This window comes from Mizuhopecten yessoensis, unplaced genomic scaffold (genome assembly GCF_002113885.1).
Source record: "Mizuhopecten yessoensis strain PY_sf001 unplaced genomic scaffold, ASM211388v2 scaffold716269, whole genome shotgun sequence".
Taxonomy (NCBI): Eukaryota; Metazoa; Mollusca; class Bivalvia; order Pectinida; family Pectinidae; genus Mizuhopecten; species Mizuhopecten yessoensis.
This window is the reverse complement of record NW_018480032.1, coordinates 428,655-443,314: the sequence shown is the minus strand read 5'-3', so window position 1 is coordinate 443,314 and position 14,660 is coordinate 428,655. Positions and strand designations below refer to the sequence as shown.

The 14,660-nt window shown below is 35.5% G+C and overlaps 1 protein-coding gene across 1 annotated transcript; it reads right to left on the bottom strand.

Annotated features, from left to right (window-relative positions):
* Window positions 1-11,308: 11,308 nt before the first annotated feature.
* LOC110442463 lies at window positions 11,309-14,274 on the bottom strand. The gene is made up of 2 exons (XM_021486089.1): window positions 14,192-14,274; window positions 11,309-13,106 (listed from the first exon to the last, which is right to left on the bottom strand). The coding sequence occupies exons 1-2, from the start codon at window positions 14,194-14,196 to the stop codon at window positions 11,801-11,803; spliced, it is 1,311 nt and encodes a 436-aa protein (XP_021341764.1). The 5' UTR covers window positions 14,197-14,274; the 3' UTR covers window positions 11,309-11,800.
* Between the last annotated feature and the right edge of the window lie 386 nt (window positions 14,275-14,660).

Below are 14,660 nucleotides of genomic sequence, written 5' to 3'. Positions count from 1 at the left end.
CAATGTTACGCTTCCCAAATGGTGATACGTATAGAAACACTGACCTGACGACGATTCGATTACAAGAATTAAGGATAACTGTACAGCAATTCTCCATCGACAATGCAAGCTACCCAATACGACATAATTCTACCCAAACAGGGTTTTCACACTTGTCAATCAACCTTATTTCATGCCAATTTACACAAGCAAAGTGTCCATAAGTCTTCGTCAGAAGGAATTACAGACGTTTCGCCCCAAAACCGGGTCGCCCCAGACCATTTCGCCCCAACTTTATTTCAACTCGCTCATTTCGCCCCAAGTAGGATATAACAACCATATCATCCCAAAATTCTTTATCGCCCAACCGCTACCAAAGACGTATATTACAAACGCCTCTGCCGCTACGAACCTATATTGAACGATATCTGATCTTGTGAAAGTGGTGGTAATTATTGCCAGTTCACTTAAATATTAATGATTAGGAACGCGTAATCTCGAGACTCAATTAACATTTTTTCTTATATTAATATTTATTTTAATGTTCATGTTACATATTTGACCCCTGTGACCTTGAGTCAAAGTCATTCATTTGAACATACTTGGTAGGTGTCTTTATCCCAGCAGGTACTGGCACGGAATTACATTTGTAGATCTAAGTCCGTGGTACTGGTCAAAACATCATCACCCTAGACCGGTTGGTTATTGAAAAGAAGCTGTTAGATCACTTCGCCCTTCGGGCCTGGTGAGCTAAAAGCGATATTACGATTAATATTTACCATCGAATTGCATTGCCACTACATAACCCTACCAAATTCAGTTGGCATTCATATAGGCTATGAATGTCATGGACCGATTGTTGACGTCATCATTATTATGACGTCATAATTGTTTCGTTGGATACTACTGACCATCCCCGGTGATGGCTGTTCTATTCAATGAACAAGCATACACGATACATAAATTATTTAAACTAAATGCTAAATAACAATGAGTGTAATTGAATTCTTTATGCGGTGAACAGATTCCAAAAATGATAAATATACGTATTGAACTGCTTTCAATTGTCATTCATAGGCAATATGAATTTGCCTTTGTCCAGTTGGCATTCATATTGCCTATGAATGCCAACTGAAAGCAGTGCAATGCTTAAATGTACTGTAAAATTAGCGCGAAAATGACAACAGAGCGAATATGTGTAGAAAGTGTATATCATGTCAGGTATGTCTTGGAATTCACTTGTACTATACATATTTCAGCAAATGTGACGCATATGTGGAGTTAGAAACAAAATATGAAGGTGACAATCTATAATTTATATAACAGTCCCTTGTGGAACTCCCGATGTTATACGTTTTCCATTCGCAGAAAAAATACTATCCGGATCAGCTCACAAAGACTCTAGCTCAGATAGATTTGACACAGAAAGTTTTGTTATGATTGTGAAAAAGAAATCGAAGAAGTGACTCCAGAAGTGACTTCGTTGTGAAATACAATGAGTTTGGTCAGGTGTGGTACAAGACATTCTCAAGTGCTGAAAAACAGATCTTTCTTGACAAAAAGCCACATGGTCATGTTATAGTATATTTAAAAAAAAAACATTAGATGATTGTAAATCTATGTTTAAGATTCACTTGAATAGGTTTATTTATGATAACTCTTCTGTTCTGAAATACATGTTATTGTTACGCATGATATGGATCTTGTTGTTTTTTCATTCGATATACGGCACGCGTGTATATAATCTAATTATCTTATACAGTGTATATATCATCTAAAATATACAAATACGTCTGCAAAAATAACATTAATAATACGTTGTCTTGTTTTTAATGATGTGCCTGATTTTTCTAAATATATATTTACAAGTGTTTCGTGCAGAGCAAAAAAAAAAGTCGCATTTTGAAAACAGGTCTGTACAGACTTTGTAATGGCACGTTCCTCGTCTGTTCCTATCACCAAATCACCAGTCCCTAACCTAGCCCTAACATGTGAAGACATGAATGATACATTGTCATCTCCCAGTGTAGGTTCCCTCGTCTCCCCATGTACGACCCCCTGATTTTTTATAGCTTACTGGCGTCACGAAACATTTCCCTAAATTGAACGTTCTGTCTATCCCTATAACGCTCCCGCCTTGGTTTAAACAATGTTTAATTTCATTTGTCATATATAACAAGTACACAGGTAGATAGGAAGAGTATCTGACAACAAGATGTTAAATCGTATATAAAGCCATCTCCATTGAAATGTAATTACAAGAGAGAAAACACATACATTGTTTAAATAAGCAGTTAGTGATAACACTGACCATTTTATGTGATGAACCAAAGATCATAGGTAGGTATGATAAAAGAAAGAAAACAGTAATGAAGATAGCATGAACAGATCCTACACTGGCACCTAGAATCTACCGACTCTAAAATGTACCTTTGTACCTTATCAAATTATATAAGTATGCTATCATCTTTTAAGACAGATTTAGGTCACCATAAATTAACCGTTCAGGGTTCAAATTCATATTTAAAGTATCTATGGTGTTCATTCTAGCTTGGTTAAAGAGCCTGCACTGCATCAAATAATGGGAAGGAGTTTCCACCTGCCCACATCTACATAGATCTTTGTCAGAAACATTATTATAGAGATGATAATTTAGGGAGCTACATCCAAGACGAAGTCGTGTATGTACCTGGGCCCAGCGATGGCCAGCATACTAATATGGTGGTTTACTAATACGCTGTCTGTTGAGGTGATTTATGCAAGACTATAAGATAGCTCAGTGACATATCGAAAGGGAAAATGTCGACAGATGAGAAACTGGACAATATATTCACTATACTGTCAACGATGAAGGAGGACATGTGTCAACAGATGAAAAACCTAAGAGAAGAAATCAGAAGAGAAAATAGGGAACTGATAGAGCGAATGGAGGGTCGGATTTACGACTTAGAGGAGCAGAATGAGGATTTAAAACAATCAGTAACCAGATTTGAACAGCAATTAACAGATTCAGAAGACAAATGGCTGGAACTTGAAAACAAACAAAATGATCTGGAACAACATGGGAGGAAAAATTCTATTAGGATAGTGGGATTTGAAGACGCAGATAGAAATGAGACTGTGGAAGACTGTGTTGGAAAGATTGTGAGTTTCGTGAAGGACAAACTGAAAGTTGGGATTTGCAAATCTGATATTGACATTGCACACAGACTAGGGCGTTTCCAGCAAGGTAAATCTCGTAACATTATCTGTAAGTTCATCCACCGAAGGAAGAAGATGGAAATCATCCAGACAAGGAAAGTGTTAAAGGGATCGGGGACATTTATCACAGAGGACTTGACCCGTATCAATCAACAGAGGTTGAAGGCTGCTTTTGAACTTCAGTGTGTTGCGCGTTCATGGAGTACTGATGGAAAACTTTTTGCATTATTGAAAAATGGAAAAAAACGGAGAATTTTTTCTAATACAATACTGTCGGAGACATTCCTGGTGAACGATGACAATTTTCGTAAGTAATCATACCTGAAAATCAGTGACTTTACATATGTGCAAAATATATTGATTTGGCATTCAGTGAAATTGTCGATACTTATGTACATATTGATTAATCAGGTAGTGATTGACATTCTTTCCCTCTGACAATGAAATATTACGTGCTATTATATGTCTATATTGATAATACTGTATTTGTTTATAGTTATAGTCTCTTTGATTTATTATGTAATTTTGACTGATGCTGCGCAACTATGAAAGTATGAAAGGGCTGAAAGTGAATTGTATATGAAACTGAATCTTATGATATTATGTGTTTCCTGGTATAAGTATTAGTAAATAGAATGTAATATCAGAATAACAGTTTACATTATTTTTTTCCCCTCCATTTTTAATATAAATATATATTATGATGACATATTGAAAACAGTTGAATAATATATTACCTACATAAATGGTGATAGATATTGGATAATCATTCTAGACATGCAAAAACTGTATATTGATATCATATAGTATATGACGGATAATATAGTCCAATGTCGGTTCCAGTCTATGTAATTAGTTATGTTTTCTGGGTCAGTCAGATGCTTAGCCCGTAAGATCTATGCCATTAAACATCTAACTGATTGAGACTAGATTAGCCTATATGTACTTCCGGTTAAGTTCAGCGTCGTTTGATGACGAGTGAGGATCGAAAGACTGGATAAATTGGGTCGAATGGATGAGGTGTGGCATGCAGGTGAATGAATATTAGATGAAGGTGTATAGGTGATAGTGAGTCAGTCTTTCTTGACCACTTTTGATATTTTAAATGTTTATTTGTGTCCGTTATGTGTTTCTTTTGTGTGTCTTTTCTCTGTGTTCAGTTCTTTATTTCATCTCTTGTGTCAGACATCACGCCGGGCAAATACTGTTACTGCTGTGTAGTTTCCGTCAGTCAATTTTTACTGCCTGCTGTAACTCCATACATTGTTGTATGCATTGTAATTTCTTAAACAGTTGTGGAGGGAATTAAGATATTATCTGCCAATTGCCAGGGCCTTGGTGACAAGGTTAAGCGCAAGGATGTTTTTACTTATTTAAGAGATAGGCAATACAATATCTACTGTCTGCAAGATACTCACTTTACCGATGAACAGGAAGAAATATTACTGAGTGAATGGGGCTATAACTGCTATTTTAATTCTTTTAAATCTAATGCAAGGGGGGTAGCAATACTTATCAATAACAATTTTGAAGTCAAGGTGATAAAGGAAAAAAAAGACTTGACAGGGAATTTTTTGGCATTGGATCTAGAAATTGAAGGTAAGAAAATAACTTTAATTACATTGTATGGTCCAAACTCTGACAACCCAACTTTTTATGATAAAATAGAAGAAACTCTCTATGAGTTTAAAAATGATAGCTGTGTTATTTGTGGGGATTTTAATTTAGTTCTTAATCCTGATTTAGATTGTGATAAAAGCTACAAAAATGTTAATAATCCAAAGGCTCGTGAAAGGATATTAGAAATAATAAATAACTTTGATTTAGTGGATGTTTTTAGAGAACAGCATGCTGACATTTCCAGATATACATGGCGCAGGAGTAAACCTATCAAGCAGGCTAGGTTAGATTTCTTTTTGGTTTCTGGGAACTTATTACAAAGTGTATGTGAGACAAGTATAGATCCAGGTTACAGATCAGACCATTCTTTCCCCAAAATTATGTTAAAATTTAACGAATTTAAAAAAGGTAAAGGTCTATGGAAGTTAAATAGTTCCTTATTATATGACCTGGAATATCTTAATATAATTAATGATACTATTAAAACAGTTAAATTACAGTATTGCCTTCCTATATATAATCCTGAAAATATAGATGATATACCTGATTCAGATTTACAGTTTGTTATAAATGATCAGTTATTTTTAGAAACACTATTAATGGAAATTAGAGGTAAGTCAATTTCATATTCTTCCTATAAAAAGAAACAGTGTTGGGCAAGGGAAAAGACCTTAATAGATCAAATACAGGAACTGGAAAATGAGAATAATGTAGACTTAGACAAGTTACTTGAGAAAAAAAAGGAATTGGAAAAGATTAGAGTACATAGGATAAAAGGGAGTATAATACGTGCAAAAGCCTTATGGATTGATGAGGGTGAAAAACCTACCAATTATTTTTTTAATTTAGAAAATAGACATTTTACATCAAAAATCATTCCAAAGTTACAACAGGAAAATGGGGAATTTCTAACTAAACAAGTAGATATATTAAATGAGGTGAAATTTTTTTATGAACAATTGTATTCTATTGATAATGAAGTCGATGACATAGATTTGGATGAATTTTTAGAAGATTTTGATGTTCCAAGATTAAATGTTGAAGAAGCGGTCAGTTTGGAAGGTATTATTACACTTAAAGAAGCATCTATAACACTAAAGAATATGAAAAGTAATAAGAGCCCAGGCTCAGATGGATTCACATCAGAATTTTATAAATGTTTTTGGAATCAGTTAGGTAATTTTGTGGTTAGGGCATTAAATTATGGTTTTTCAAATGGTCAGCTATCTATTACACAACGTCAGGGAATAATTACTTGTATACCTAAGGCTAATAAATCAAAGTATTTTATAAAGAATTGGAGACCTATTTCTCTATTAAACATTGTATACAAAATTGCTTCTGGATCAATAACAAGTAGATTCAAATTAGTTTTACAAAAAATTATAAACTCTGATCAATCAGGATTTATATCGGGACGCTATGTAGGAGAAAATACTCGCCTGGTTTATGACATTATGCAATATACAGAGGAAAATGATATCCCTGGAATGTTATTAATGGTTGATTTTGAAAAGGCTTTCGATTCTGTCTCTTGGAAATTCATAGACGAAGTACTTAGATATTTTGGATTTGGAAACGATATCAGAAATTGGGTCAAAATTTTACACTGTAATTCAAGCTCTGCTATAAACCAGGGGGGTAATTTATCAGCTTTTTTCAAAATAAATCGTGGATGTCGTCAAGGAGATCCCATCGCTCCATATATTTTTATACTATGTGCAGAAGTTTTAGCAATCCGCCTTAGAAACAATAAGAGTATAACTGGTATAAAGGTTAATAACTGTCCCATCTTAAACTCTCAGTATGCAGATGACACTTCTCTGGTATTAGATGGTTCTGAAAAATCACTGAAAGGGGCGGTTGATGAACTAAATATTTATGCAAAAATATCTGGTCTTAAAGTAAATGTAGGTAAAACTGAAGTTGTCTGGATAGGCAGTAAAAAATACAGCAATGATGTTCTCCTTCCAAATATGAATCTTAGATGGGGAGTTAATAAATTTACTCTTCTTGGGATAGATTTCCATGTAGATCTTTGCAAAATACCTAAAATGAACTTTGATAAAAAATTAGTTAAACTTAAAGCTCTTATTAAGAGCTGGAGTAGAAGGTTGCTCACACCTATTGGTAGAATTAATGTCATTAAATCTTTATTAATTTCTCAGATGAATCATCTGTTCATTTCCTTACCTAATCCATCTGAAAAATTTATAAAACAGCTCAATTCTGTTCTTTTCAATTTTTTATGGAATAGCAAAACTGATAAGATTAAACGGGACATAATAATCCAAAATTATCAAGAAGGTGGGCTAAAAATGGTTAATTTAATGTCTTTTATTGAAGCTCTGAAAATAAGTTGGATAAGAAGGTTTTTTAGATCAGAAGGTAAATGGGTAAGCATTTTAAAATCTTGTGTAAATCCTCATATCTTGGCTAACTCAGGAAACGAGTACCTTAATAAAGTTCAAGGAAATTGCAAAAATGTGTTTTGGAAAGATGTGTTTAGGGCATGGTATAAATTAAGAGCAAAAGAGGAGCTGTTTAAAAATGAGAATTTTGCCCTACTTAAGACACCCTTATGGTATAACAAAAATATTTCTGTTGGTAATAAAGTTGTTTTTTATAGTAAGTGGTTTAAAAACGGGATTATGATAATTAATGATTTGTTGAAAAACAACACAGACTACTCTTTCTTGTCTTTTAAGGAATTTTGTGATCTACATGGTACAATAACTAATTATCTAGAATATCATGGCTTGATAACAAGCATAAAGAATTATCTGAAACAACTTAATTTGCCAAACAAAAATGTGATATACCCAATTATACCGTTACATCTTGTAATAATTTTAAAGAAGAAAAAAGGTTCTCAAGACTTCTATAATATACTTATCAGAAATAATGCATCAATAACTGCTCAAACAAAATGGGGAACTATATTCGACTATAATCAGGAAACTTGGGGGAAAATATATGCTATTCCTTTCAGGGTTACAAAAAATACAAAATTGCAATGGTTGCAATTTAGAATTAATCATTATATTTTAACAACCAATTCTTATTTATGCAAAATTGGACTTGTAAATAACCCACACTGTGTTTTTTGTATCATAGAAAGGGAGACAATTACCCACGTTTTATGGGAATGCAGGGAAGTACAAAAATTTCTGAGCAATTTTGAAAGTCTTTTAAGTGCTCTCACTATTCCTTTCTCACTAAATAAAGAATCAATGATCTTTGGTTTTATCAACCAAACTGGAATTTATACCAGAATTGATAATGAAATTACTCTGTTCATTAAACAATATATATACAAAACCAGATGTTTTCATAAGTCACTTAATGTGACGGCTTTAGTCAATTCGATTAAAGATTACTATAAGGTTCAGAAATATATTGCTCGTGGTAAAGGGGAACAAGGCCTTAGAAGATTTACTTCTGAATGGGAAAAATGGTTAAAATTAGTAGAGCTTGACCTCAACTAACCCTGAATATTATGACTATTTATATTAAGTTATTAGTTGTTATTCTACTTAAAAAAAACAAAATATTGACAAATACTCACAGCAGTTATTTATTTTATTTAGTATCTTCTCAGATTTGGCAGTCTGATCTCTCTCTCTCTCTCTCTCTCTCTCTCTCTTTGTTTTGTCTATTCTATGTGTGAAAGTGTGTGAAAATTGAATGTGTCTTGGTGATTGTATAAAATCAGCATCAGATGATGAGGATGATGAGGAGGATGAGGTTGCTGATAATTTCAATAGTAGATATGTGTGAATGTGTGGATATGTGTTGATGTGATGTTCTGTATAATGTACATGTTCTGAAAATCTTTGAAAATAAAAAAATTAAATTAAAAAAAAAAAAAATAAGATATGGCATTCCATTCCCTAATGGCAATAGGTAAGAAAGAAGACATGTTAACATTAGTTCTACATGATGGTGGATGTATATTTAAATTGGTTCTTAAGTTGTGACCTTGGACAGCTCCTATCACAGGAGGAAGCACATTCTGCAAATAAAATGGTGCAGCACCATGTTATATTTTGTACCAAGTTTTCATTCTATGCTTGTATCACCTATGCGACAATGTTTCCCATCCTGTTTCTAATCTAATTGAGTTGAATGATGCAGATTTTGTTGCTCCAGTCACAATTCTGACTGCCTCAATGTGAAGTTTTCAAGTTCACGACAATCTTGTTGGGTACAATTACCCCAAATCATGTCGGCATATTCCATATGAAAATACATAATTTCTAAAGATTTTTCGATCCAGCTGAAATCTTAAACCTCTAAGAATTCCTAGCATTTTCCATGCTTTGGCAAGGATATTTAAGTGATGTGAACATGCCAAGAACAGTTTTCATATATAGTTACACCCAGATGTGTACGTTGTAATACTTGCTGTATTTGAGTATTGTTCATAAATAGAGGAGGATGAGCTGTTGCCGTTCTCTTTTTGTGTAAGAACCACACTTTCAGTTTTATTGGGGTTGAAATTTACTAGCCACTGCCTGGCCCGAGTACTTATTTGCTGCACTATCAGGATTTTCAACAATAAAAAAGTGAGGAATAATCTGCAAACAGTCGAATATTGGCATTAATATCAGTTACTATATCATTATAAATATAAAAAAAGGAGTGGTCCCAGTATTGACCCCTGGGGAACCCCAGCATGTAACTCTTTTGTGAAAAGCTTCCTTCTATAATAACCTGCTGACTTCGGCCCTGAAGGTAGCTCCCAAATCATTCTAAAACTATTCTCTTTTTCCGAAAGTCTGTCCAATGTACTGCATTATTAGTTGCTTAAGCTAACCTATGCATACGATTCCGAATCCTGATCTGCCTACGTATTTCATTGTGCACCCATGGCTTCCCACCTTCCCCAGTAAGTTAAACTTCTTATCAGCTATCTGTTCTTCCGAATACAAAATAATTAATGGACATTTGTGCTTCACATGCTCGACTTTCTTAATGTAAGGGTTTATATGAATTCATGAAAGAATTTCTATGACCTCATCTGCTATGTTGTTTGTGCGCTATTGCCAGGATTGCTTAATTTCTTGTCATTGTATACTTTATTTTTAGATTTCGGTCCCAAAACGTTGTTTTCTGTTGACGCCAAGCAATATACTTCGGTTGCTTCAGAAGCACAGTCATCCAAAATAAGAGGGTCTGACCTAATATAAGGTTTATTTGATATGGAATTCCCATGGGTTTGTTGTGCTGGTTGGGTTTTCCCCAAAACATATTCTTACAAGGCTTGAGTTTTCAAACTTACAAAATGTTTAGGAGCCTAAGATACTGTTGTTATACCTTTTACTAAATATCTCCATGCTTCAAATCAGTATAATACCTGTGGAGTGTAGCTATTCTTGACTTTTCTACTACATATGACTCGTGTATAATTTTCCCTTTCGCTAACTTCTTCGAACAAAACAACCCGTCGCTTTTTTATAGACAGACATTTTTATTTGATTCTGTTGGCCATGTTATAATTGAAGATCGAGGAAAGTGGCTGAAGTAGAAGAGTATGTGATTTCCTAGATTTAAAGCAGTGGAGGGTATATACGTTGGATGTGGTCAATGATTTTTTTTATATTTAAAGACAGCACATCTTTCGTATAAAACAGAAACAAATCGGTCAAAAGAGGGACAGTTTGTTCCCGTATGAATGCTTACAGTTTACAGGAAAATCTTGCCACCGAAATCTACATATAATTTATATGTATTGACTCTATTATTTCACAGAAAAAAATATAATAACGGTTTATTTTTTACCACTTCTCACTCCTAAATAAATTTATCTTTATTCTATTGATAAAAAAACCCATTTTTTTATATTTCTCACTCCTAGATATTGATACACATGAAGCACAAAATAATTTCAACAGATTAAGTGCTACAATAACCAAACTGTAAGGCATCTGCTGAGAATGCAGGGTTGCAATTTTATACCCACGAAATCCATTCATTGGAAGCCGCAAGGGAAACACGGGGAGACCACGGATCCAATAGTGCCGAAGAACCGTCCAACATGGCGTAGCTGTATTAGCATAGCTTTTAACCCAACCAAGAGCGGATATGATCAGTAAGGAAGTCATTAAGGACAAGGACGTCTTGTGAGGCTCTGCTTATTGTTAAAAGATAATTCAAAAAAAGGTTTATACTCCGATTGCTGGTGACGCACTCCATAACAGTATCGTATATCTCTACTGCATCAGTTTAATGTCAGCTGACTTGTGACAATGTAAAATATTCAAATATGTTGAAATCATTATTAGCTGTCTAGTGACAATGTGAACTATCTGTATGCCAGAATCATTTTTGGCTGACCAGTGACGATGTGACCCTTTTTATATATGTTGGAATCATTGTCAATGACAATGGGAACCATGTAGATATGTTGCAATCATTACTAGCTACCTAATGCTAATGTGAACAGGTTGCATTGTTAGAATCCTTTTTGGCAGACAAAAGACAATGCTAACTAAATCATTCATCAGTAATTTTACATTTTATTCAATATCAATAAGAAGACATGAATATATGTTTATATATGTTAATAAAGCGTTAATACAAACAGGCAATCACTAAAGAAATATATGTTACTTTAAAAATTTACAGAAATATGTGTAAAAGCTACAGAATCTTTCATCATTTTTATTGGAAATTGATTCGTCTACTAATGAAGACATACTATAATGTTATCTATTGGTATTGCTATGAAGATGCCACTCATTCTCTGTAGTGTGATGGACACACATAGTGAGTCTCACATTACCCTGTAATCAAAGATGAGCGCATAAGACACACATATGATTACACTAGGGGGAGGAAACGAACACACAATTGCGCGTATAATATATCCACGTCGATTCTTTGATATGATTAATATAACAATATTGCAAGTTACAGAAGACGTCCACCGTTGATTACAAAATAACTTTATCTGAGTGTTGGATTATTGTATTAGCTGTGTCTTTTGACCTTAATCTTACGGTTGAATAGATGGTCCGCCGGCTTTCACCTTACTCAAGAATGGCTCAAGCTTATCCTCATGAATGTCCACAACATCGTCCAGAAGAGGCTTCAGGTTGAAGTGATCAAGCGCCTTTTCAAGATCTGCTCGAATCTGTTGTAGATCGCCATTAGAACGCTCCTGAAACAAATTCACCATCGGATAATCCGTGTGGAAGTTGTAAATAGGAAAATACTCTTCCAGGCTTGGGTTGTTGGAAAAAAACTGTGGAAGGTTTCTGTGTTCCAAGGAGGTGTCGATCATATGGACAAGATGTTTGCACGCTGAGGTCACGTTTGGCAAACCAACGTCATCAATCTTTCTCAAATGCAAAATGGAATGGAGAAGAACGTTCTTGATATGATAGGACGACAGGACATGATGCAGCTGTGAGCTGGAGTTCCTTTCGACGTCATGCTCTCGAACGGCCTTGAGTATTCTGGCGCCTCTCACGAGACGTTGTGCCGTAAGGTTTGTGGAAATCCATCTATCCAGTATGCGCATCTCGAATTGAGAGTGAGATATACGCCACGCCGTGTTTGGGTCGGGGATAGGCTCCACTCGGTTGTCGTTTTGGGAGCCTGGAATCCATCTGGAAACCATGAATTTCCTCAAGGTTGATCCCTTTTCTCGAATGTCATATCCTGGTACGACGTCAATACTGATTTGCTCACCATTCACCTTAGCGTCGAGTTTAATGGCTGGGGCGGTAGCTTGGCGTTTGATGTTAAAGCCTGCGAACTCGGGTCTTGCGTTCAACTTCTGAAGAGCGGCATCAATTCGTCCCTTTATGAATTGGTCATGGAAGACTCTTGAGTTGACATAACGTTTACCATCTCTTTCTGAAAAGAGATTTTTCGGCTGAACGGTCATGCGACTATTGACCTTATTTATCTCGATTTCACCATGACCGGAGGGCAGGCCGTTGCTGGGGGATTCTTTGACGGTGGCTGTGGTTCCTAGGAATGTAAAAGGGAGTACAGCATCGAATTCGTTTGCCTCTCCTACCTTAAGGCGCTCTCTTGAACCCCCTTGCTTCACAAATGGTCGGAACCTCAGAAACTGGTGAGATTTCTCGAGTGTTTTTAGCTCCTTGTACAGGCTCTTCAGTAGGCGACTAACCTCTACCTGATTGTGATGAAACGTTGATTTTTTAATGTCAACATGTTTGTCGTAGAATTCCCTCACTTTTTTGTCTCCGGGGCCTGACCACACCTGATCGGATCTGCACGGAGGTTTCCATTGATTGGGAACACCAACGTCGAAGTAAATTTCACCCGTGCTGCAAAAGATATAGACGTTAGGGTTAATGAGTTTCAGTGTCATTTCGAACGAACTAGAGTACATGGTACATTGACGCCAAAACAACAAAGAGTTTACACTGGAATTACACCAAAAGAGCTCAAATCCGGAAGCTCCCGACATTTGTCACATACTATCATACATTTTCATCTAATGATAATTTTGTCTACGTTTCGGAATATTTATTTTTGCGATGGATGAACCAATCAGTATCGCTACATGTAGCGCTAGAGAAATCAGCAAACACGTGCAAATTATGTATGTATCAGTATAAGGATCGAAGAACAGGTTATAGGACATGTATCTATAGAAACGGGCATACGAATATACATCCTCGATATCCAGGGGTTACGCTCATATGTCATAGCAAAATTGAAGGCTCAGTGTGCGTGGGCCACGTTGTTGATGAGAAGACTAGTTCGATCCTTTGATGTACATCAAAAGAATCTCGCGGTCACGTAACGGTAAAAATGGACAGGCTTTGAAGTTGGGCGTCTCTCCTTTGTAATCTTTAAAGGACAGGTATCAGCCTAGCGATTGGTCAGGTTTTTTTTACCTGATACCAACCAAACAGCTATCTTCGTGCCTTCAATTTTGCTATGACATATTCAAGGGGTGCAGAGAGCGAAAAGTGAGCGTAACCCCTGGATGTCGAGGATGACGAATCTAGGGTTTTGAGAGGAGAGCACTTCAAATTCCAGAAAGAAAAATAACACTGTCATGCATAATTGCGCCTTCTTAAACATATCAACAACAACAACACAATTAGGCTGTGAATAGATATGTCCCCCGAACCCCAATCTAACTCCCACTCGTCTGTCAAATACACATTGTATTGTGACTATCTCAGAAAGATGGCATAAATCTAGCTCATCAACATGGAAAACACCAAAGCATACGTGGCATCAATCTAGCCTGGGTTTGGCCATCTTTTACTGACCGTTCCACAGAGTGATACACTTGTATTTTCTAATATATTGACAGACGATGCTGCTCTAAAATAGCCTCTTTATCAATTGACTATTTAAGTTAAAATATTGCACAAGGTAAATAAAAATAACATACCACATTGCTGCCTTCAACCGTGGACGTGTCCCCGTGAACGTTTAATGACAGTAGTACTCGTCTACACCTCGATCATGACTATTTATAGCCTACATACAAATCGAAACCGAAACCGTAGCCTTTTCGAGGAAGTGAATTTTCCTTTTCTAAAATATTATCAGACGTTACTAGATTTGGCGGATACGTAGATCAAACGCATCTGCTACATTCAGGGAACATCTCGAAGTATATTATTGTGCACATATCTATACGATCATTACAATGTATGCATCTTATATAAAAGTTTTACTTTGTTCACAAACAATGTACGTATTAAACGTGTCGCAACGTTTCGACAATCTTTTTGAAGATGTCTTAATTAAGTCAATGTGAATTCACACTGTACTAGACAACCTGTGGTCAAACTTATCAATGTGACTAATAAAACAGTAGAAAATAGCTCCATATCTGTCATTTTAAAATTCAAGAA